Source organism: Paramisgurnus dabryanus, chromosome 20 (assembly GCF_030506205.2).
Source record: "Paramisgurnus dabryanus chromosome 20, PD_genome_1.1, whole genome shotgun sequence".
Lineage (NCBI taxonomy): Eukaryota > Metazoa > Chordata > Actinopteri > Cypriniformes > Cobitidae > Paramisgurnus > Paramisgurnus dabryanus.
In genome coordinates, this window is record NC_133356.1 from 25,154,612 (window position 1) to 25,176,449 (window position 21,838).

At 34.6% G+C, this 21,838-nt stretch overlaps 1 protein-coding gene across 1 annotated transcript; it reads right to left on the reverse strand.

Moving 5' to 3' along the window:
• Positions 1-6,407: 6,407 nt before the first annotated feature.
• On the reverse strand, positions 6,408-20,840 carry pitx3 (paired-like homeodomain 3). The gene is made up of 4 exons (XM_065297281.2): positions 20,604-20,840; positions 14,671-14,797; positions 11,295-11,500; positions 6,408-7,720 (listed from the first exon to the last, which is right to left on the reverse strand). The coding sequence occupies exons 2-4, from the start codon at positions 14,777-14,779 to the stop codon at positions 7,154-7,156; spliced, it is 882 nt and encodes a 293-aa protein (XP_065153353.1). The 5' UTR covers positions 14,780-14,797; positions 20,604-20,840; the 3' UTR covers positions 6,408-7,153.
• Between the last annotated feature and the right edge of the window lie 998 nt (positions 20,841-21,838).

The window sequence follows — 21,838 nt, forward strand, 5'->3', positions numbered from 1 at the left end:
GGTGCTTCTAAAAAGTAGTTCCCAAATCCTAAAATCCACAGCAGCCACATCTGAAAACAAAACATTATAGGGTGGTTTCCCGGACAGGGATTATATTAAACCAGGACTAGGCCTTAGTTTAATTAGGAAATATAACTAATTTTTAAAAACATGTCTTACTGAAAACATTACTTGTTTGCATTTTGGGGCAAAACAAAGCGCACTGATGTATTTTAAGATATGTCAGTGCAAGTAGTTTTCAGTTTGGAAAGCTCTTAATTTATTTTAGTCTAGGACTACCGGTAGACTAATCCCTGTCCAGGAAACCGCCCAAATATTACCCAAAAATACTAAAAGATAAATATTATTCATCATTGCAGCTTTTGATAGTTTGCTGTGCTTGTTTTATAAGTCATTTCTGCTGTACAGTACCTTTCAAATTCTGTATTGTAAAAAAAAACAATGCCTGTGCTATAATTTTAGGGAAGTATTTCTATAATAAGTCTACACAATATGTAGTTATAAGTTACATAATGGCAAAAATTAGCTAATTTAGCTAATTTTGCATAAAATATTTTTAGATGTTTTAAATGTTTTCAAGAACAGATTAAATAAGCATGTGCATTTAAATAATTATTTGTAATATTTATTCAAACATTTAAATAGAAAATTCGAGAAATTAATTTGTTTTTCCATAATTAATTGCTATTCTTTTTATTTATTTTGTTTTATTTAGCACACAGCATGGTTTCATAGTACATTTATTTACAATATGTTTAGCAATTTATCAAATTACTAAGGCATTACACAAAATGTACTGCATTATAGGAATATCAACTTGCTGCAATGTTTGCCTTAAGATAAAGGACTTTTATTTAGCCTTTATAGAATTATATATATATATATATATATATATATATTAGGCCTGTCAAAAGATTATACAAATCTTAATTAATTTTATTTCTTAAAATAACATTTTGTGTTTGCATAATATATTTGTGAGTGTATAATTATTATAAATATATAAATACACACATGCATGTACAAATTCAAGAAAAATATTATTTAGGTATATTTTTAAATTATATATAATATATATACACATAAATGTTATTTACGTAAATGTTTCTTAAATACATACATGCATGTGTGTGTATTTATATATACAAAAGAATTACACACAGTGCACACACACACATATATTATGCAAAAACAAACTTTTATTTTGTATGCAATTAATCGCGATTAATCTTTTGACAGCCCTAATACATATATCATTGAATTAGGTTATCTCAACATAACCTAATTCAATGAGAAACTGTGAGATATACAAGTAATTATGATAATTAGATAATTACAAATGAAATGTATAAAAATGTTTTCTACTCATTGTCATTAAATTGTAAATACTGTACAATTACTATTGATATGTTTATAATTAACAGACCTAAGTTATTGTTAATGAATATGTCAGACATTGAAGTAATCATTAACATTTACATTTATGCTTTTACCAAAACCACTTTCAGAGCATTCAACCTTTTTATAATTATATCAAACCAACAGTACTGTACTCGTGTAGAAATGTATACAATACCAGTAGATGGCAGCAGAGTGCACTGAGCAAAAGCAAATGACCCCAATGAAATCGAAAGAAGCCTCATTTATGAAAAATAAAGAAATTATGATTTTATCACTCATAGTTTATAAAAGTTTATTCCCACCATTTTGAATTCTTGCACACAGGACTCATTCTTATTAGGCGCCGATAGGCTTAAAAGATTTAAGGGAAATGAATGAGGCTGTAAGGGTTAATTGTCTTGATGTTATTGTAAGAAGGCCATAATAAAAGCATAAATGTAAATAAAACTGATCATTTGCAAAATGTCAAAAAACATTAAAAGAAAGTGAAAAGACTGAGGCGTAGGCTGTAATTTTTACCAGATGAGGTATCTATTGGTTATTTAGTAATTGGTTCTCAAACCCATGTTAATCCTATTTGAAAATATCCTCGAGGTATTTTTTGTCTTTGTGAGATGTCTGTGCAAGTACTGATTTGTGAAAGGTGTCTGCTGCATTGTAGGCCAAATGGGTGAGGTCAACAGCCGGATGTGCATCTGTAGCCACAATGGCTTTTAATGAGTGCATACATAGCCTATTTCAGACTATTTGAAATCCATACAGAGAATAATCGATGCAGACTATATCTTAATGGTCAGGGAGTTATTTTAATATGCAAACATTTAGGCCATCACTCGTCGTTGTGTCGTCCTATTTGCTTCGGAGGTAGACCGAATCTGCATCTCACTTACATGATTCCTAGAGAGAAAGAAATGAAAATTACTGTATACGTGCAAGATGAAGCAGGCTCTCAGGCCAAAGGGAAGAGTGCAAAATAACTGCCAGCTTCTTTACAATTTACTTCTGGAATTTTAATCCTGCTAATGTATTACAATTAAGGGTTAGGACTATAACACTGGCATGGTCTCGGGGGCAGAAAGGTGCTCTTGTCTTATCTGGAGGAAAAGCTATTAGAACTCAGTGCAAATAATAGATATACCGTGTGTAATCCACAAAGGTTGAAACACTTTTTTGCATGTTTGGCTTCTAAGTTTAGCAAAGAAGTACTTTGTGTTTTTTTGTAAGTAATTGTAAGGGAATAGCTCTTATCTTGTATCCTCTCAGGAGTGAATGGGTGTGAGGCGTTGTGTGGTCTGTGAATTTACACCTGCCCCAGGCATCAGCGTGTGGGGTTACTCTAACAATCTCTATTGTATCTATGTTCTGAGATCTGTCTAACAGGGCACAAAGACGACTACAACTAATCATGTAATGGCAGATAAGCTGCTGTGAACGCTGCGTTTCTTAGCAGATAAAGTTTTGGAAGCCGTTTAGACAGAAAGAATTTCAGCTGTAAGCAGACTCAGGCTCCAGGTGTCATATATAGTCTGCTATGGTTTTAGGAATGATACAGAAGAATTAGTTCATCTGTATTTTTATATGCTAACCATTTTACAGAATTGTACGGTAGCTAAACAGAAAAGACCCCAATGCTGTTTAAACAAAATAAATAATGATTGCAATTTTAAAATTATTTTGCCATTTAATTTCCTTAATTTGCACTGAAAACCCTGATAAGTTGACTAATTTTATTTAAGCAAACTTGTTCCCTCAATTCAATTGTAATGGTTCCCCCAAAAACATATATATTTAACTTCACTTACACTCTAATAATGGCTGGGTTATTTTTGACCCATAATGGGTAAATATTGGACAGAACACGTGCTGGGTTAAAAATAATGACCCAATGCTGGGTTGTTGTCATGCAACCATGGTGTATAATAACCCAGCAGTTGGGTTAAAATAACCCAGCATTGGGTCGATTTTTAACTCAGCACGTGTTCTGTCCAATATTTACCCATTATGGGTCAAAAATAACCCAGGCATTTTTAATGTAACAATGTGGCCACATAGACTGAATGGAAATACTGATCACCTAAATGGTGACTTCACAAAAAAATTATTTACAAAAAAAAAAAACAGTGTAAAAGAGTGTAAAACTCTTTCATATGTCCTATCAGTTGTTATTCTTTGAGCAAAATTAAATGAAATGCATTTGGGTACTCACAGCATTTTGAACGGATAATTTAAAGTTATTTGCACTTGAATTTTAAGTTTAAGTTAAATGAACAAAAATGGTTAAATTATGCATCCAAAATGCAAAATTTAAGTAATGATTGCTTGACTTTTTAAGTACAAACAGCGTTAGGGATTTCCGTGTGTTCCTTTGTTAATGGCTTTAGCTTTAAGCCTTTTGTTTGTATCAGAAAAGAGACATGCACTTTTCATAAATTTGACTATCATCCAAAGTAGTTATGCTGATTCTGTTTGGGTCATTTGATGGCAGTAAAAATGATTTGTAGAAAAATAAAATAAATGAAGGTAACTGTTGAGAATTACAACAATGCTTTATATACCAAAATGTAAATATTGTACATTTTATTATTATTTTATATTTGGAGTTTACAGATGTAATGCAACTTTGTGTAGAAAAAAGTCATGATTGTAATGCTCAATATGATTTTCGAGGGTGAATACACTGAACTCTCTTAGAACAGGACATGATGGTAAAAATATATGAGTTTTATTTGATGTGCCAAAGCGATGGCATATCAGATAATTTTTACTAAAGACTAGCAAAACTATAAAGCATTTTTCTCATTTTTAAAGTCAAATTTTATTGAAGGTTTCTAACGTTCATTAAATATACTCAGCATTTGGCACGTCGTGCGAGTAGGTCATGAAACAAATATTATTGAGATAAGAGAGTTTCCATTTGCCTTTGATCAATTTGTCTTGTTAATAATTCGAGAGAGCCAGGCAGGCAGACTTTAATTTCTTTAATCCTCATTTGGAACATAGTATAAAAATACATGACATTTCTTCAGTCTAGCTGTCTGTCTGTTTTTATTTTCAATACTAATTATTATAACAAAGGCAACCTGTTCACACTTCAATTACGTTTATCCAATTTTCACTTTTAATTTTATCTTTGTGCCCTGTGACATGAATTCCCTGTACCAAAATTACCAATGCTAATTAAACCATCGACCTCCAATAATATATTATGCAGTTACCAATGTTGGGCAGCAGTTCTTGTTACAAAATGCCATAACTGTTAGATGAGTTTTATTAATGAGCTTTTTTTTTAGGAATTGTCCTTTGTGTAACAATCTTCATAATATCCTGTTCCTAGTCCTTATATTCTAAAATAATTGTACTAAGTTATGAATTCTGGCAGTAAAGTATTTGATTTGAATTTACAACAGCAATTATTTATGTTTTGTAAACTCTAACAAGCTGCTTGATTTACAATCTGCTCTTGAATAAATTATGCATAAAGTCATGAAATTGAAGAAATGGAAGTTGAAGGAGTAAGCATTTTGTGACACTCCGTCAGTGAATCTTCACCAAAGACAAGCAGAGAATGTCACAATGCCCTATAGGCATGCGAGTGGTGTTTTTGTATGTCAAATCTTACCCAATTACACTTTAAGGTAATTGAGCAAAGCATGCTCTTTTGCATGATGTCATGCTACAAAGCTACAGTACACTTTTTGAAGGATTGTTTGTGTGCAGTTGACTTAGTTGTGGTAAAATGGTCATGCCTGAAATCCCTCAGAAACACAACCTTAATTTTTATAATGCCGTGTATGTACACACACTTCATGCATGCTTTTAAATAAACAATATGCATTACTGTATATATGAGTCCTAAAATGAAACTTTGAGTTTGTCGATAACAGGTAGCTTCAGAGGTCATGCCCATTGTAAATGTGTTATCTTTGTCTGTTTTGTGAGGTGCACAGAGGATGTTTACCCTCCAGTGAGATATTGATTTAAAGTACTCAACGTGGATCATCATTTTGACCTTTCCTCACCTCCAGTCACACATCATTCTCCCAAACGGATAGACTCCACTGCTTTTATTGCGTGACCATTCGTCTTACAAGGCTGCCTCGGCTATATGCTATTTCAATTGCTTCGGGAAGGCTGTACAGTAATTAACTCTTTGTCACGCTGTTGTTTGATTTTATTTTGTTGTATGTATTCCCTTTAACACTAAGTGAATTTGCATATTAGTACATTTGTAAACAGAATGGTAGTAGACAAGGCTTTCAAACAAGTCAGGCCTGCAATATGACATTCTTTAATTCAATTGTTTGTTTGTTTTTTGTTGAACAGTCCTTAAAATACATACTTTATTAGTTTCTAATGATAGAAATAGTATTTTCTACAAGTGAAAAGTTTGATCAACTCAAAAAAATACTTCAATTGGTAACACCTAAAAAATAAGTTGTTTTAACTTACATTTTTCTCCTAAAGTGAAATTTTTTTGGTGTTACCAATTGAAGTCATTTTTTAAGTTGATTCACTTTTTACCTACTTTTGCTAATCTTATTGAGATGACATGACTGAATGTTTTTGTAAAGGTTTAATCGTATTAATTTCACTGTGGCTGTTAACCTGAGCAAGTTGTTCTGTTGTCACCCTCCAGAGGCTTGTCTCATGCACACATGTAATCTTGGCATCATTCCCTCGGAAGTTCGAGGCACGGCACCAAGAATTCCCGCGTTACGGGATAGCGAGCGGAGCTCTGTGGAAGTCTCTCCAAGACTGTAGGTCAAACGGATCAGTGACAGGCCAACGAGAACATCTATATCGCTGCATCTCTTGTTCTCCGGCACTGACACTTCTGTGGTATAATGTTGCCGCGGACCTGAGGTTACATTGCTATGGCGTCATGAACACTTTGTGTTCGCTTTTGACCAGGTTGGCATCATGCGACGACCCCAAACGTCATGGATAGTAAACCTGTTTCCTTAATAATAGTTTATTTTGTTTTTTTAATGAGACAAAGCAGGCTACACCAGAAAAAGCTTGTTTTTATAACAACTGCACTCTTACATACATTATATTACAGACTCCTTTTTTTGGAACACCACACAAATCTATTTACTCAATGGCTTTTTAGTCATTTCTTTTTATGTAACGTCCTAATTTTTTAGAGTTTTTTTCTTCTCAAGCTACTCACTGCTATAGGTTTTGTCTCTGTCATCTTACAACAGCCTTTGACCCTTGACCTCTGACCTTAAGTGAATGGAATTCACAACAAAGATTAAAATTCTTCAAAGGAGGAACATCATGGTACATCAGTCCAGGCTTTGCTCTTGATGAACATGCTTCTCTCATCAATAAAATACTACATTTCAAAAAAAAATAAAAAATGATCACGTACAATACAGAATCCATTATGTACACCCCCTCGTCTGTACCAATATCACATGAACTGATGGTGCGAGATTCAAGGTCTTCTCGTTAGTGCAGTGAAAGTTTTTCGGTCCTCTTTGTACTTCATAATCATGCAGTGGACAAAAGCTTTTAAACAGTTGGTCTGTTCGGCGACAAAGTCTCGACATGTTTTCGCACGAGTTCTTTGAGGCATGGTCCATTGTGAGCTTAAATTCTCTCTCTCGCGGTCCGTGCTGAGCTTTTCCTCCGGAATATAAACAAGTTCGCACTCCAGACCAGCGCGATGCCTCGGAGTGAGATGTCGGGGGGGTGTGACGATGGGTGTTGGCTAGACGAGTGCGTTAAGTTCGGGTCGTGGGCTTCATACCGGCCGGTCCACAGCGTACTGGCAGGGGCTTAGGTTGGACACGGGGTTCTGCACGGCGGGGTAAGCGAAGTTGGCGTGCTGTTTGGCCTTGAGCCGAAGGCTGGCTAGACTGGAGTTACAGGTGTCTCTGTACATGTACGGGCTGGCCGTGGTGGCGTACGGGCATGTGGCTGCTGAAACCACTGCAGAATTGAGGGTGGGGCTGTTCAGGTTGTTCAGGTTTCCGAGGTTATTGAGGCCCGAGCCGGGAACCCCTGCCACGGCAGAGGTCACCATGGAGGAGGCCATGTTCATGGAGGGGATGGAGCTGGGCGGGGAGAACATCGGCTGGGAGGACAGGGGACTTACATTCATGGAGTTAAAGAAAGGAAAGCTTTTGGCCGATAAGGGGCTGCTGGTCAGGCTCTTGGTCGCCCAGTTGTTGTAGGAGTAGCCCGAGTACATGTCGTCATATGGCTGCATGAGTCCATTGAACTGGGCGCCGAAGCCGTTCTTGCAAAGCTCGGCTTGCTGGTTCCTTTCTCTCTTTCTCCATTTGGCACGGCGGTTTTTAAACCACACCTGTTTGAAAGACAGCAGGGAAATGACGTCAAAACAGTTTTTGCACAATAGCTTGTGAAAATACAATTCAAACACATATTTAGCACAATGGGAATGAGTATACATTAAAAACAAAATGGTCCCTCACTGGGGCAGTACCCTTTCAAAAAGTACATAATTGCACGGTCATATAAGTCCCTCATAGGTACATACTGGTACCAAATGTATACATATTTCTACCTAAATGGTACATTAGGACCTTACTTCCCCAGTATCACCTCAAGTCCAGTGTATTAATAGTATAATTATGCACATGCACTGTCAGTGTCATCCAATGCAAATCAATTATTTGTTGTTAAAGCACATAAGCAAGTCTCAATCTGAAAGGGCATATTCTGTATCACTGTAGTATTACTGTTGTGTTCCTAATATAGAGTTTTACAGAACTTTAATTTTAAATATTTAATCATTTTAAACACCCTTCATCATTTGATTCAAACCAGAAAAGTTCTGCCATGCAGGCAGAATTTAAGTGCTTGATTTATTAAACTAATTTATTCACTTATTATGAATTTCCTCTGCGAGAAATGTCATTAAAAACTTCCCTCACATTTAGTCGATTTTATTTCCTATTTTTAGGGGATATTGGATGGATTAAAGTTTTAATGTGAAAATTTAAATGAACGTCTTTTATTTAGCTCTCTGTGTGAATTATGAATCCTTTTTCTTTGTCAGTCTTTTTTCTCTGTAAATGTTCATAGTTTGTAATTAGTAAAGAAAAACAAACCTCTAAAGCTTGGTTTAATTATTAGGTTTGTATTTTAAATACCTTCATTTATATGTTGGGTTTTTGTACGTGAAACGTCCATTATATGAGAGAGGCACATTAAAATGAATTTGCCATATTATGCATTATACACTCTAAAAATGGCTGGGTTATTTTTGAGCCATGTTGGGAAAATATTGGATAAAACACATTAAAAATGACCCAATGCTGGGTTAAAAATAACGTAATGTTGGGTTGTTATGAACTAATTATGAATTAATAGTTGAATTAACCATGGTTTATAATGGCCCATTAGTTGGGTTAAAATAACCCAGCATTGGGTCAATTTTAAACCAGCAGTGTGTTCTGCTCAATATTTACAAAACCTGGGTCAAAAATAACCCAGCCATTATTATGTGTACATGATCAATGAAAAATGTGGATCATCAGTTTTGAAGTCTATAAATCATTTTATGAAGAGGGCCTACACTTTAAAAAAATATGCTGGGTTATTATTTAACCCAGTGTTGGGTCAAAAAGAGATGAACTCAGCTTCAGGGTTAAATTAACCCAGAAAATGTTTATATTTGACCCAACAATGGGTTAAAACAACAACCCAGCATTTTGGGCTAAAACAAACCAGCATAGGATCATCAGTGGTTCTCAAACTTTTTGGCGTGTGCCTCCCCCCAAAGAAAATTCATGACATAAAACAAAAATAGAGTTTGAATCAAACAAAACATATTAAATTATCACCGTAAAAAATGTCTGTAGAAATTACAGTACACTGTAAAAAAAATTCTGTAGAAATTACAATATTATTGCAGCTGGGTTGCCGGTAATTTACCGTAGATTTACATTTATGTTATTTACTGGCAAGAGTTTGTTCAAAGTTGAATAAATTTTAAATTTTAACAAGTCTTTATCTTTACAGAATAAAACTATACAACAACAGCCTCATGCAAAGCATTCTGGGAACCAGAAATCATCATCAACCTTTTTCTGTTTTTGCTTCAGATTTTGTTTTCCAGAATGTTTTGCTTTATGCTGTTTTTTTAGTTTTACTCTGTAAAGACAAAGACTTGTAAATGTTTAATGTTAATTTAACTTTGAACAAACTCTTGCCAGTAAAAAACATAAATATAAATCTACGGTAAATTACCGGCAACCCAGCTGCAATTTCTATGGAATTTTTTTACAGTGTATTACTGGGTATTACTGGCAACTAGCTGCCAGTAACTTACTGTAGATTTAACATTTATGTTATTTACTGGCAACAGTTTGTTCAAAGTTAAATGAACATTTACATGAAACATTTTCCGCCTTTATCTTCTACAGTAAGTTACTGGCAACTAGCTGCATAATTACAGCAAATTTTTTTTTAATAATTATTTTTATAAGGTTTAATTGCAAAGAATTTATGATCAATAAATGTATTTTTTAAAATGTCATAAAACTGGGACCCTTTGGCATCATCTCGCAACTCCAGAGAGGGGCTTGCCTCTCGTTTAAGAAACACTGGGTTAAATAACTTTTTTCATTGTACATAAATATTCTGAAATTAAAAGATTTATGAAGAATTGTCTCCATTTTGTTAGATTTTTTACCAGGGTTTGCATTATTGCAAAACTGCGATTCAGTTTTCTGGAAATATTTAAGATCTATTTAAATCTATTTATATCATTTACAGCATAGTGTAAATGATAGCAGTTTATATCGGGAGACAGGGAATACCCGTCTTTGTAAATGTTCCACTGACACTCTGGCAATGGTGTTTAAAGCCGTACCAAAATAACTGGATGTCAAATATAGCTTGATAGTCAGTGTGTTCCCTCTGTTTTGGCATGCATGTATTTCATAATTCAATCTTTAATTTTAGATTAAAATGTTTATATGTGTTTTTCAAAGTTCTGTATGAATAGTCACCAGTAAATGTTAGCAAATTGCTGTAATTGTATTTTAAGACATAACGTGCAAAATGAACATGGAAACCATGCGTGGCCACAGCATTTGGAGATCAAACCTTCATGAGTCATGTGTGGTCCATTGCAAAGAGTTTTTAAAGCACCCTGGGTCAAGCTGGCATTAGGTCAGGGCCATGATTTAGGGTTTGTGTGTTTATTAGGAGCACATGCTCTATCAATTGCGTAAATCAATATGACAGCAGAAGCATGCGGAATATGTGGCATAAGGTTCCAGCCAGGATTAGTGACACACATACACAGTTCAGGAGGCCACTGGTAGACATTAGGATAGAGGTATCTCTAACTCAGTTGTTCTTTCAAAATAACAACCAAGACTGCGTGCTATGTGACCTTTCCTCTGTCCAACATGAATCTGATCCATTAGATGTGAGCCAGCCGAGGAGGTAGCGATTGTATTGTCATCCATCAGAACGGGAGCCCACCTGCTCTCTTTGTGTTGTGCTTCACTGACCAAACTCACAAGGGCTCAAAAACTTTCACAGTGGGGCCACAGAAATGTTCGAGAAGATGCTGATGTCTGGTACACAATCAGAACTTAAGGTACAAAAGTTGTCACTGGGACAGTACCCTTTCAAAAAGGTACACCTTTGTACCCAAAGAGTGCATATATGTACTTCAAAGGTACACATTGGCAGTTCAAAGATATATTTGTACCTAAATGGAACATATTAGGACCTTTTTTTAAAGGGTTCTGCCCCGGTGACAGCTTTGTACCTTTATTTTTGACAGTGTACACATAAGCGACACAATCAATCAATATATTTTTCATATATCACTATGTGTGTTCCCTGGGATTGATCCCATGACCTTTGCGCTGATAACACAATGCTACAGGAATGCGTACCCGTACTCTTGCTTCTGTGAGGTTGGTCCACACAGCGATCTCCTCTCGTGTGCTCATGTCGGGATAGCGGTTTCTCTGAAAGGTGGCTTCCAGTTCTTGGAGCTGCTGGCTGGTGAAGTGCGTTCTCTGCCGGCGCTGTTTCTTCTTTAAAGAGCCGTCCTCTGGGTTTGACTCATCTGTGTGGTTCTGATGGGACTTCTCTGTGTCTGTTCAGAGTCACAAAGAGCATTGATAAACAGCTTCAAAAATGCTTACTGTTTACAACATTTTACATACATATATGTATATGCATTTGAGTAAATATAGGATACAACAACAGATTGTCAAATAAACAATGCAAATTATGCAAAGCTGTGGATAAACGAAGAGCACAGATGCAAAAACCTCTAAGTGCATCTGACATGTTTTCTTGTTAATGAGCATTTTCATCTGCCTACAAAGCGGTATTTCTGAATGGCCTGACGTTGGGATTAAGCGGATTTGAAGCGAAAGTATTTGATGAATGTATAATACGTGTCGAGGCTTGTTTAATATCATTATCTCATTCTTGATGGAGGTGGCATTTAGCGGCTTTTGCATCTGAGCTCTCATAGACTCTTAAAAATGCTACCTTTTTACAATAAATAGTTGGGTAAAATAGGGAAAAACTAATTAATTTTAAAAATGTCTATATTTGACCCAACCAATGGTTAAAATAACTCCGCATATCACTCTAAAAATATATATTTTCTGCTGGGTTGTTTCAACCCAAAATGCTGGGTTGTTTTAATGCATTTTTGGGTCAAATCTAAACATTTTCTGGTTTAATTTCAACCCAGTTGCTGGGCTTATCCCTTTTTGGCACACATGGGTTGAAAATAATCCAGCATTTTTTTAAAGTGTAAACCCAGTGGTTGGGTTTGTCCATATTTACAAAAAAGTTTTTTTTTTCAAAGCAGTATTAGGTCAAAAAGCCATAAAGTTAAATTAATCCAAAACGTTTATTTGACCTAATAATAGGTTAAAAAAATACAGTATATTGGGTTGAAACAACCCAGCATAGGTTAGGCCAACAGGTTGTGTTCGTCCCTTTTTGACCCAACGCTGGGTTGAAGATAACCTAGCATCTTTTGGAGTGTTTGAACTATATAAAAAATATTTTTGTTTATTATCATTTCTGATTTGGTTCATTCCCATTAAGAAAAGCAAGAATGAGATGGAGGCTATATTTTCTACATCTGATGAGAATCCTTCTATGGTGTAGAGTTCTACAAATTGCAAATTTAAGACCCCACTGAAAGGACTAAATTAGCTGGCCACATAATCCTGGGATCAGCCATTAGTGACAGGGCAGGTTTGGGGCTGTTTGGCAAGAGCTTAACTCTCTAGGAGCATTTCTAACTAATCAGCAAGCTTTCCAGGACTCCACAGGACCTCCAAGAAAACCAATAAGACATCATGCTGCCATCTGTCAGTGGACAGATACCCTTTAACTCTTACAAACTCATCCACTAAGCATATCTTTAAAATAAAACAAACCACAAATTCTTGTGTTCGTCAATTAAGAGTTAAATTAAATTAAATAATAGCTTGTATAGATATATTTTACTAAACAAAAAAGATGGGAAGAAATTGCAGAGAGATCTAGATATTAAATTGCAGTTTTCATCTAGGCTATCGGTTTAATGGAAGGCCGTTTAATAAATTTAGCATTTTATTTAATCACTATAGCCTGTTGCATTACTGTCACTTGTTAACTTGTTGTTAAGTTATTTATGATAATGCGGGAAAACATTTTAGTTAAAGAGAATAATGATCTGCTTTCTGAAAGCACGCTGAAAATAGAGTCGTTAGTTGACTAAAAATAAACCTTTCGTTCAACACATGATTTTTAATCTATTTTAAACAAATGTAGAACCATAAACATTTGATTCATTAAAATATATTTTATTTAATATTATTGAACCATTTCTGAGTGTACTGGTTTTACAAGCTTATGCAAAAACGTAGATAATTTTAAAATTATTTCCGCCTTAAATAGCCTAAAAACTTTTTTTCTCTTTAGTGACAAATCTTTTACCGAAGCCTTAAATTTCTGTTTACCACACTTGAATAAGTCTTATTGTGCTTCTCTATTGAAATTTAAGCATACAACCAAAGTTAAAAGCTGAAATGGGTAATTTAAAGGATTTTTAATGATGTTACGGTTTTAGCATGCTTACATTTTATACAGATAAACTTCTGTGTTTTTAACTAATTTTTTTAAAGCCCAACCTAGTTTTCTATAGGAGTTAGTAACAATGCTTTTTTAAATGAAGCTCATTTCACACGCAATATGATACAGTATAAAAAATTGTATAGGCTACAAATTGATGAGTTTTCCGTTTTTGACTAATTAGATATGACTTTTTGTGATAATTAAACTGCCATCTGCTGACGAAGGTACTTCATCATAGTCTGTTTAAAACTTAAATTTCGGTCCCAATACAGCCTAGTTCTATAACACTGATTTGTCGATTTCAGTTTTTTATGTTAAAGTTGAGTATAGGTCCAGCACAAGAAGTCAGCCACACTAATTGAAAAATAATGTTGCTTTGATTAATCTGTTATTTTTTTGCGCCTTTTGAAAGGGTGTATTGTTGTGATTATTCTGTGCAATTTTAGGCTTTATGCCTATATATAATATAGTTACAGTAAGTTAAATACTTATCATTTTATTGTCTGAACTGATTTTGTCTTATTGTATTTAAGACTGCGTCATCCTTTGGTCTGCAGTATTTCAGTAAGCGCACATTCATCTGTGCATATCGCATATCGCCGTCTTATATTTTTTCTCTTTCCACAGGTGTTTGGGTTTATTCGCATTGGCCTATTGACTTAGTCATTTGGATACCAAATTTGAGGCTGCACAGGAATGAATAATTTATGCACCGTGTAGCACATGATTGGGTGGCCGGGATCTTCTCCTTCACATGGCGTCTGTCCATGCACAGAGCACCATGGTAGACTATCCAACATCTGTAAATCGTAGGCCTGGATTCAAATGAACCCAGCTTATTCAAAACTACACCCAAAGACGTGGAGTTGTTATTACACGTACACTTCAACGTGAACAACAATTAACTAGAAAAAAACTGACATAAATAAAGGCATTTAGGTAAACAATAAGTCTAACAGCTGGGCCACTGTCATTATCACAATCAAACACATCATTGATATTGAGGAGGAAACGGAAAGTTTAAAAAAAGATTAAAGTCTGTATAGCCTATTCAAAAATTATTTTCTTATTTGTTATTTTCTTAATGGCCTTTGTAATATGCTTTATATTTTTACTTGTATATAGCATATTCATGACACTTAAATGTTTCAATATTGATTAATGTGTCCATGAACTGACCGCTGTTGTCCTGGCCTTTGCATCCTGGATCGTGCTGAGGAGTCCCGGAGTCAGACAGAGACAGTGCCGGGCTACGGGCCTCACTGTCCGTTAGAAGGTTAAAATCCATAACCTCGACCGCCAGGCTCTGCGAACAGCACAGCATCATATTTACATAAATGACAATTCATTTCAACGATAACCTACATCATACACACAAGCTGAACCAAGAGAAACAACCTTCATTGTTTACTTTGGTTCACACTTTATCTCATTTTATTCCGACTCTTGCTGCACGCGAGGACAGAGTCGGGCATTAACTTTCATTTTCAATTCCTTTTTATTTTTAATAAATTCCTTTATATGTTCTTTTAAAATACCTTTATCTTATTCAAGAATAACACTTTAGAAAAAAGCATGTTGCTTATAGATTTAAGATCACATTGTTACTCACCCAAGTTAGACAAAATGTAGCTAAAATACACACAAAATGTACTAAACTAAAAAGGCATGATGGACTTGTGCTAACTGTCAATCCTAAAAATATTCGGACTGAAATATTTATTAATACAAATAATTAGCTTTGTTGCAAATCCCCAGAATGTCAGGTCGAGTTTATTCGTTTACTACTGCAGCCCATCTCTCTTAACATAATTTGGCGTGTCTTCATCAAAGCTTTGCAAGACTCAACGTTCAAAATTACGTGAACTAAATAGCCTTAAATAACAACCTCGTAATAGAGCCTAAAATAACAGCTCGCTTATTTATATAACGGCAGTTAACACCCTAGAGATATGGAGACACACACTCACTCTCTTACCCCGTCTTGGACTTGACTGTCTGAAGTGTTAAATGAGGTTTACTGTACCGAAAACCCGCGTGCCGCCGATAAGAGTTTACAATAATGAACGCAAACAGTGTTAAGCTACTTAACATGTGATTTACTTCGCTTGTTCATCCGTTGTCGGATTTTAGCTTCCTGGATTTATAAATTGTTAAAATGTGACCCATTCAACCTTGTGAATCAAACAAGATTTATTTTAAAAATAATAATAATAATAATTATTATTATTATTACATTTTACATTAGATTTTTTAAACACATAATCTTCTATTAACGATATAATTATCTAATATTTTATATAATTAGCTATCAAATAAATAAATTAATAAATATATGCACGAAACTTATATTCCAATATCCATCAATCACAGAAATGTATCATGTTGAGAATATATTTCTGACGGTCTGTCAGTTGGGGGTTTGCTTTACACAAGTGTATTTATGATAGGCTAAAGTTATAGATAAAAAACCCTTCTTCGACCTTGAAGAAAGATTTCTTTAAACGTTTAAAATTAAAAAGAGTCTCGGGCAACACGTAATTTCTGCAACTTTAGAGGATCTTTCATCCGCATTCACGGTTTATCAAGGAAAGAATGACACAAAATTAACTATACTTATTCATTTTGACTAAAACAAGGCAATTCGCTTTATCTATAAAAAATTGCAGATTTTTTGCATGTCACCTTGAGTTGAGAACATGGAACAACTCATTTTGAAGCATAACTGAGTCCAATTTTAGGCCCTTATTTTTTTTCACTAACATTGTTGTGACCCTGCAATAGAATTACTCTTAAATGATAATAAACATTTTCAGTGGCGGGTTGAAATCTGCTTATACTAGCTATATGTAAGATTGTTCGTTATAAGTACCTAGATAAACTCTTAAATATTTTGCTAAATATTTTGGTTAGCCTACTGTTTAGCACAAGGTCCCGGAACAAGGAATGGCATTTATTCCTAATAACGAGCTATTTACGGGGTGATTTTGTAAATCAGACTTTGCTCTTTTATACAGTAAGGCGCGAGATGATCTTAAAACTGTGATTTGCAATGTTATAGAAAAAATAGCATTAGAAAACCATTAGGAAGTTAAACATTTTGTTTGAAAAGGTCCTGTTTTATATATTTTCCAGCCTATTTAGTGGCTCAATAGTCATTCTATATTAAATGCCTGCTTATAAATTAATCATAATTTCTTTAATAAGTGAAGTGTTACAATTATGTGATATATAATTTCTTTCTTTCTTTCTTTCTTTCTTTCTTTCTTTCTTTCTTTCTTTCTTTTTTCTTATCTGCAAAATAAATTAAGGTAGACATGGATACTTCAATCCATTTGAGGAAAGCATTGAGTAACAGCAGTGTGATTCAAGTAAAAATATTAGTATTCATGAGGTGATGGACCCTCAGGATGTAGAGATTACCAGTGAAGATAAATAACAATGACATATTAATATGACTGATTTAAAATGCTTTCATCCAAAACATCTAAATCTAGTGTCTACTTAATCACATTTTCCATCAAGTTTTGCACCAAATAATAAACAACCGGTTTTCACAATTTTCGATTTTCAAGTAGCGACAGAAAATGTGATGGAATGTGTTAAGTACACTTCCAAATTCTGTGTCCATACAAAATTAAAATAGGAGCTAAATAAAGAATGATGTGTGCATTAAGTAGACGCCTCAGGTTGTGAAGTGTTGTTCTGAACTCAATGTAATGACTCCGTAAGGAAAACATTTGGATAACAAATACATGCTTTGCCAAAGGTGGGTGTTCTGTTAAATTATAATGCTTTGTTGCAGTGTGCACAGGACAGCATGCCATTTCATTTTAAATTTGTGTGATATCTGCTGTAAAATTACTAAATGTAATTAATTAATGCTCCTCACTTTGGTCAGAGGTATAGGTGTTGTAATCTGGTTATTTCATCCTGAATGGTAAAGGTGTCAACGACACCAAGGAAGTTTGACATTATTATATTTCAAATTCTATAAAGGGTCTTATAAAGATTGTAGGCCAACAAGGGTAGTCAAAGACTTCATGCAAATGTCAAAGATGCATTCATAGATTATTGATAGATAGATTTCTTAAATATAAACAAGTGGGAGACGAACAGGGAAAGTGACCAGTTTTGTCTGACCTTGGTTCACCTCATGAACCAGTTAAAACACTTTTTAATTTGATATGATTTGTTATAGGCCCACTAAAGTGCCTTGGAATGTTCAGCATTATTTGATGTGGTGACAATGAAACAACAGAACTATCCAGAAGACCCTCCTTTTTAAAATAACCAATAGCATTTTATTCATGGCACAGTCCAGCAAAGAAGCATTGTAACAAAATCTAGAGGGCAGGACATTTCAGCATCTGAAGAGCATTTCATTGGACAGGAAATTTAATGAGAAGCTGAAGTGTAGAGTGATGTCATAAACATTCTACACTTTGTTTTAGCTAATGTGCAAAACTGTAGGTTTTGAATGCTAATTTTGTCAGTGTTTTGGACCATACCAGTTTATATTTATTCTTAAGCCTAACATCTTTATACTAAAAGGAAAAAGTTTAATTTTAATTTTATTGGGGCTTTAATTTTCAACTTTGGACTAGGCCTACATAACTCATTTGGTGGCAATATAATATAGTAATTTAATATTAATAAAAAGAAACTGGATAGTAGTTAGCTAGAGTTATTTCTAGAGAACATTTGTGCTATGTGTTTAATAGGCCTCGTTGTAAGTTTATTTGAATTATTGAAATATTTCTGCAAATGTGTTTGCTTGTAAAATTTATTTCTATCACCAGTGACACACAATATGTCTGCTTGCCTTTTGTATAATACGAAATTGACGCAGTCTTTAAAATATTCCTACTGATATGGCCAAGGAAATGCAGGTCGTGTGTTGGTCCAGTTTATACTCGACATCGATCTCATTAAAAAATATATTTCCAATAAAAGAAGAGATAATCGAGGTAAAATCCTCTCGTTTTTTAGAAGATTGGTGGTCCATCTGTTGGTTCGACACCATATATTTCCAGGGGCTGCTGGTGCATTATCTCAGGAATTATTCATAAACGCGTTGAGAATTAATTCGTTGGATTAAGAGTTGATTAAGATGTGTGTCACTTTGCTGTCTGAGAACTTATTAAGGAGCCACTCGAGCCGGCGGCAGATGGATTTTCAACCCAATGTTTGTAGATGTTAATTTCTCCCCTCCTAACACCCATTTGCATTTGCGTGTGTATGTCAAAAGCGCGGCTTTCTCTACACGCACAGCTCGAGATATCCATGTACCGGGAGATGTTCATCTCAGTATAAGATCGGTCATGTTTATTCCATTACACAGTAGGCTACTCACGCAGTAGTATTAATTGTTCAACCGGGATACAAATGCTTTCGACAATGAAATGAACATAACACCCCCAAAATTCAAGAGAGTTACTTCGAGTTACAGAGAGCGAGAACTGGAAGCAAAATCTGAGTGAAATCCCCACAATTCTATTGGAGCTAAACCCGAAGTTCAGGCCTGTTTTGTGTTTGTTGTATATGAGACATGACCAAACACAATAGCGTCATGCTCTGTTCAGCCAATGTGGTTTAACCACACATTTTATTAACTATTTGATTTCAACGATGTATAACGTTGTTTAAATCTTTTTTGTACTTTTTAAAATTGTTTTGCATAAAAAGCATTAATCGTAACAAAGATAACTATTTAAATATTAAAAAAGAAACATTAAAACAAGCGATATTGTGCTCAGTTCAGAATACGTAAATATATACAGTCAGTCATTTTTAACATGAAAATATTAAATGAAAAAGTTAATTTCGGCTAATGTTGTTTGGCTGTTTTATAAACCGCATATATATTTTGATAAACAGCTGTGCATTTTTACACCTTGGTATCTGACAAAAGAAATTCCCTTTATTAGTAGGCCTAGAAAAATAATTAACAATAAATAAACATGTAAGAAAAAATAAATTTTTACATGTTCTATATTTAAATTATACGAATCGAATTTTTACATTTATATAAAAAAAAATCTATTACAATGTATTTTGTAGGACGATGAGCGCGGGTGTACAGCAGGGGAGTTACATATATTTTTTTACTGGTCTCTTGCGGCTTCGGAGCACCTGCCACCTATCAATTTGGCTAGGCCTATAGCATGAATGTTTTGATTTATAAAACAAACCATTATAAAAAAAACGAGATAATGAACTTTTGTTGTTGTATTTTGTGGTTGCTGTTTTTGTAATGTACCGGTAATATGTATTTTCAATACAATTAGGCCTACCATAGGCCTATTGCTGTACAGAGATTTAGATCACTGTTAAGACGAGAAAACAAAGTTTAACTAAACGTAGATAATTAGCCTACTTAAATAACTAATTTTTACTCACATAACATAAGGCAAAACTGGCTTTAATTTAACTTTAGTTGAAGCGTTTGCACAACACATCTGATTTCAACCAGAAGCCTTTTTAATCAGCATGCAAGTGTTTAAATAAAATAATTATTAGTGTTAAAGGTTCCACCAATAATATATTTAGGTAGACATTTTTATATAGTCAAAATGTAGCTTTTCTGTAAATTGAAAGCCCCTAACTAATGCATATTTAAACTTCATCAAGCAAATGTGTCACTTTTTAAATGTAAAGAAGCAGTGCGATCAAGTTGAAAGCACGCATTTAAAAATATTTGAAACAAATATTTACACATTTAACCTATAGGCTACTAGGCTATTATATTATTAAACTTATGGACATTGCGTGCTGTGGACTTAAAGTTGCCTTCTTGTAGTGTAGTAACACTATAGTAGCCTATTGGTAGGTCTTGGAGTTTGCACATTTCTACACAGTTGGACATCATCACATCAACTTCAGCACGATGATAAGTGACGTTGTTTATCTCGTCTCAGTTGCCTCGTGTTCTCTCCTTACAGTTAACTGCAAAGCAATTGATAATCAAACTGATCGTAATGAATTCTACGTGAATGAATAATTTCTGTCTAACACGACGCGTCTGGATTCAGTCTAATTTATCGTAGGACTGGACAGCATTTCCTGCTCATCACATCACACCTGATCAGCATAATGATACGTCTACTTACATGAAATCCCGGTCTAGTAGAGGTAATCCTCGAAAAATATAGCCTACAACTTTGTCGTGGGTTAGCTGCTTGTCTGAAAGGACGCAGTCGTCATGTAGAAAGTTCCTTTGGATAAGCAAGCGAAAAGACTGGGTTTCCTTTCTTTCTCTGTGTGTAAATGTGTCGGTGTTGTCTGTCATAAGTTTTGGCGGAGAGTGAAGGCTTGATCCCCATGCAGAGGGGGGACTGACTTTAGGCTAAATACCTTGTGCGACAGGTCCACAGCAGACAGGAATGCCCACCCCTTCTCTCTCTCTCTCTCTCTCTCTCTCTCTCTCTCTCTCTCTCTCTCTCTCTCTCTCTCTCTCTCTCTCTCTCTCTCATACACACACACGCACGCTGCCTCGCGCATAGTGAAGGCTGCGGTATAATTTACTTACTTACCTGCAGCTTGTCTGAAACCTACACACGAACATTTATAGGTTAGTTATAGGTATTTTTTCTATTGCACTAGAGATTGCCTTTATACAGTTAACAAAATGTTTGTCTACTTAATTGAGTTTCATAGGCTAATATTTATAATATAGGCTATTCATTTATTTCAAAAGCAAAAAAATGTTCTGTAAGTGACTCTCTTTGGTATTAATTACATTGTCGGTGCCTAATTAATTTGGATTAACTCTTAGATATGACTCACATTTTGTGAACAAACGAATAGACACATACACAATATAAAATGCCATAGTAGGCTAATTCGATTTTAACCATATGGTTGAGCTTGGTGTCTTCAGTCACTTTGCGACCATGTTTAAATGTTTAGTTAGTGATCATGTAATTTTGCATAATAAAAATATATTGAAGCAGGCATCCCTGTGTCTGCAGATCCAGCTTCTAGAGAGGACTACAGTCAAAAAGAAAACTAAAGGCTTTTAAGTTCAGTGTAACCACACGTGGAAAATAAAGAGTTTGACGATTTTTGTTGACATTAAAATCAAATGTTTAGAGAAACACGACTTTTATAATTATATTATAAGTTCATCTACCATTTGCTAAATGTGGATGGGATTTTTTTTTTTAATTTTTCGGACAAAATGGGTCTGTTGATCAGTGATTTAATGTTATCTCCATTACCAAACACTTTGTTATTTCTTGAGGATCTAATGATGCTGTAATGGTCAGTAATCATCATAAAAGTGCGTTTTTTATTACACGGTCATTAAGTTTCATTGAGTTTATGTATTTCTGTCAGAATCTCC

Bases quoted from the DNA above. Each gene is read 5' to 3' on its own strand.
- pitx3 (XM_065297281.2), bottom strand. From the start codon at position 14,779: ATGGATTTTAACCTTCTAACGGACAGTGAGGCCCGTAGCCCGGCACTG. The intron at 11,501-14,670 runs GTCAGTTCATGG...GACTCTGAACAG, and splicing joins CAAAGGCCAGGACAACAGCG to ACACAGAGAAGTCCCATCAG. The intron at 7,721-11,294 runs GTACGCATTCCT...TCTTTCAAACAG, and splicing joins TCACAGAAGCAAGAGTACGG to GTGTGGTTTAAAAACCGCCG.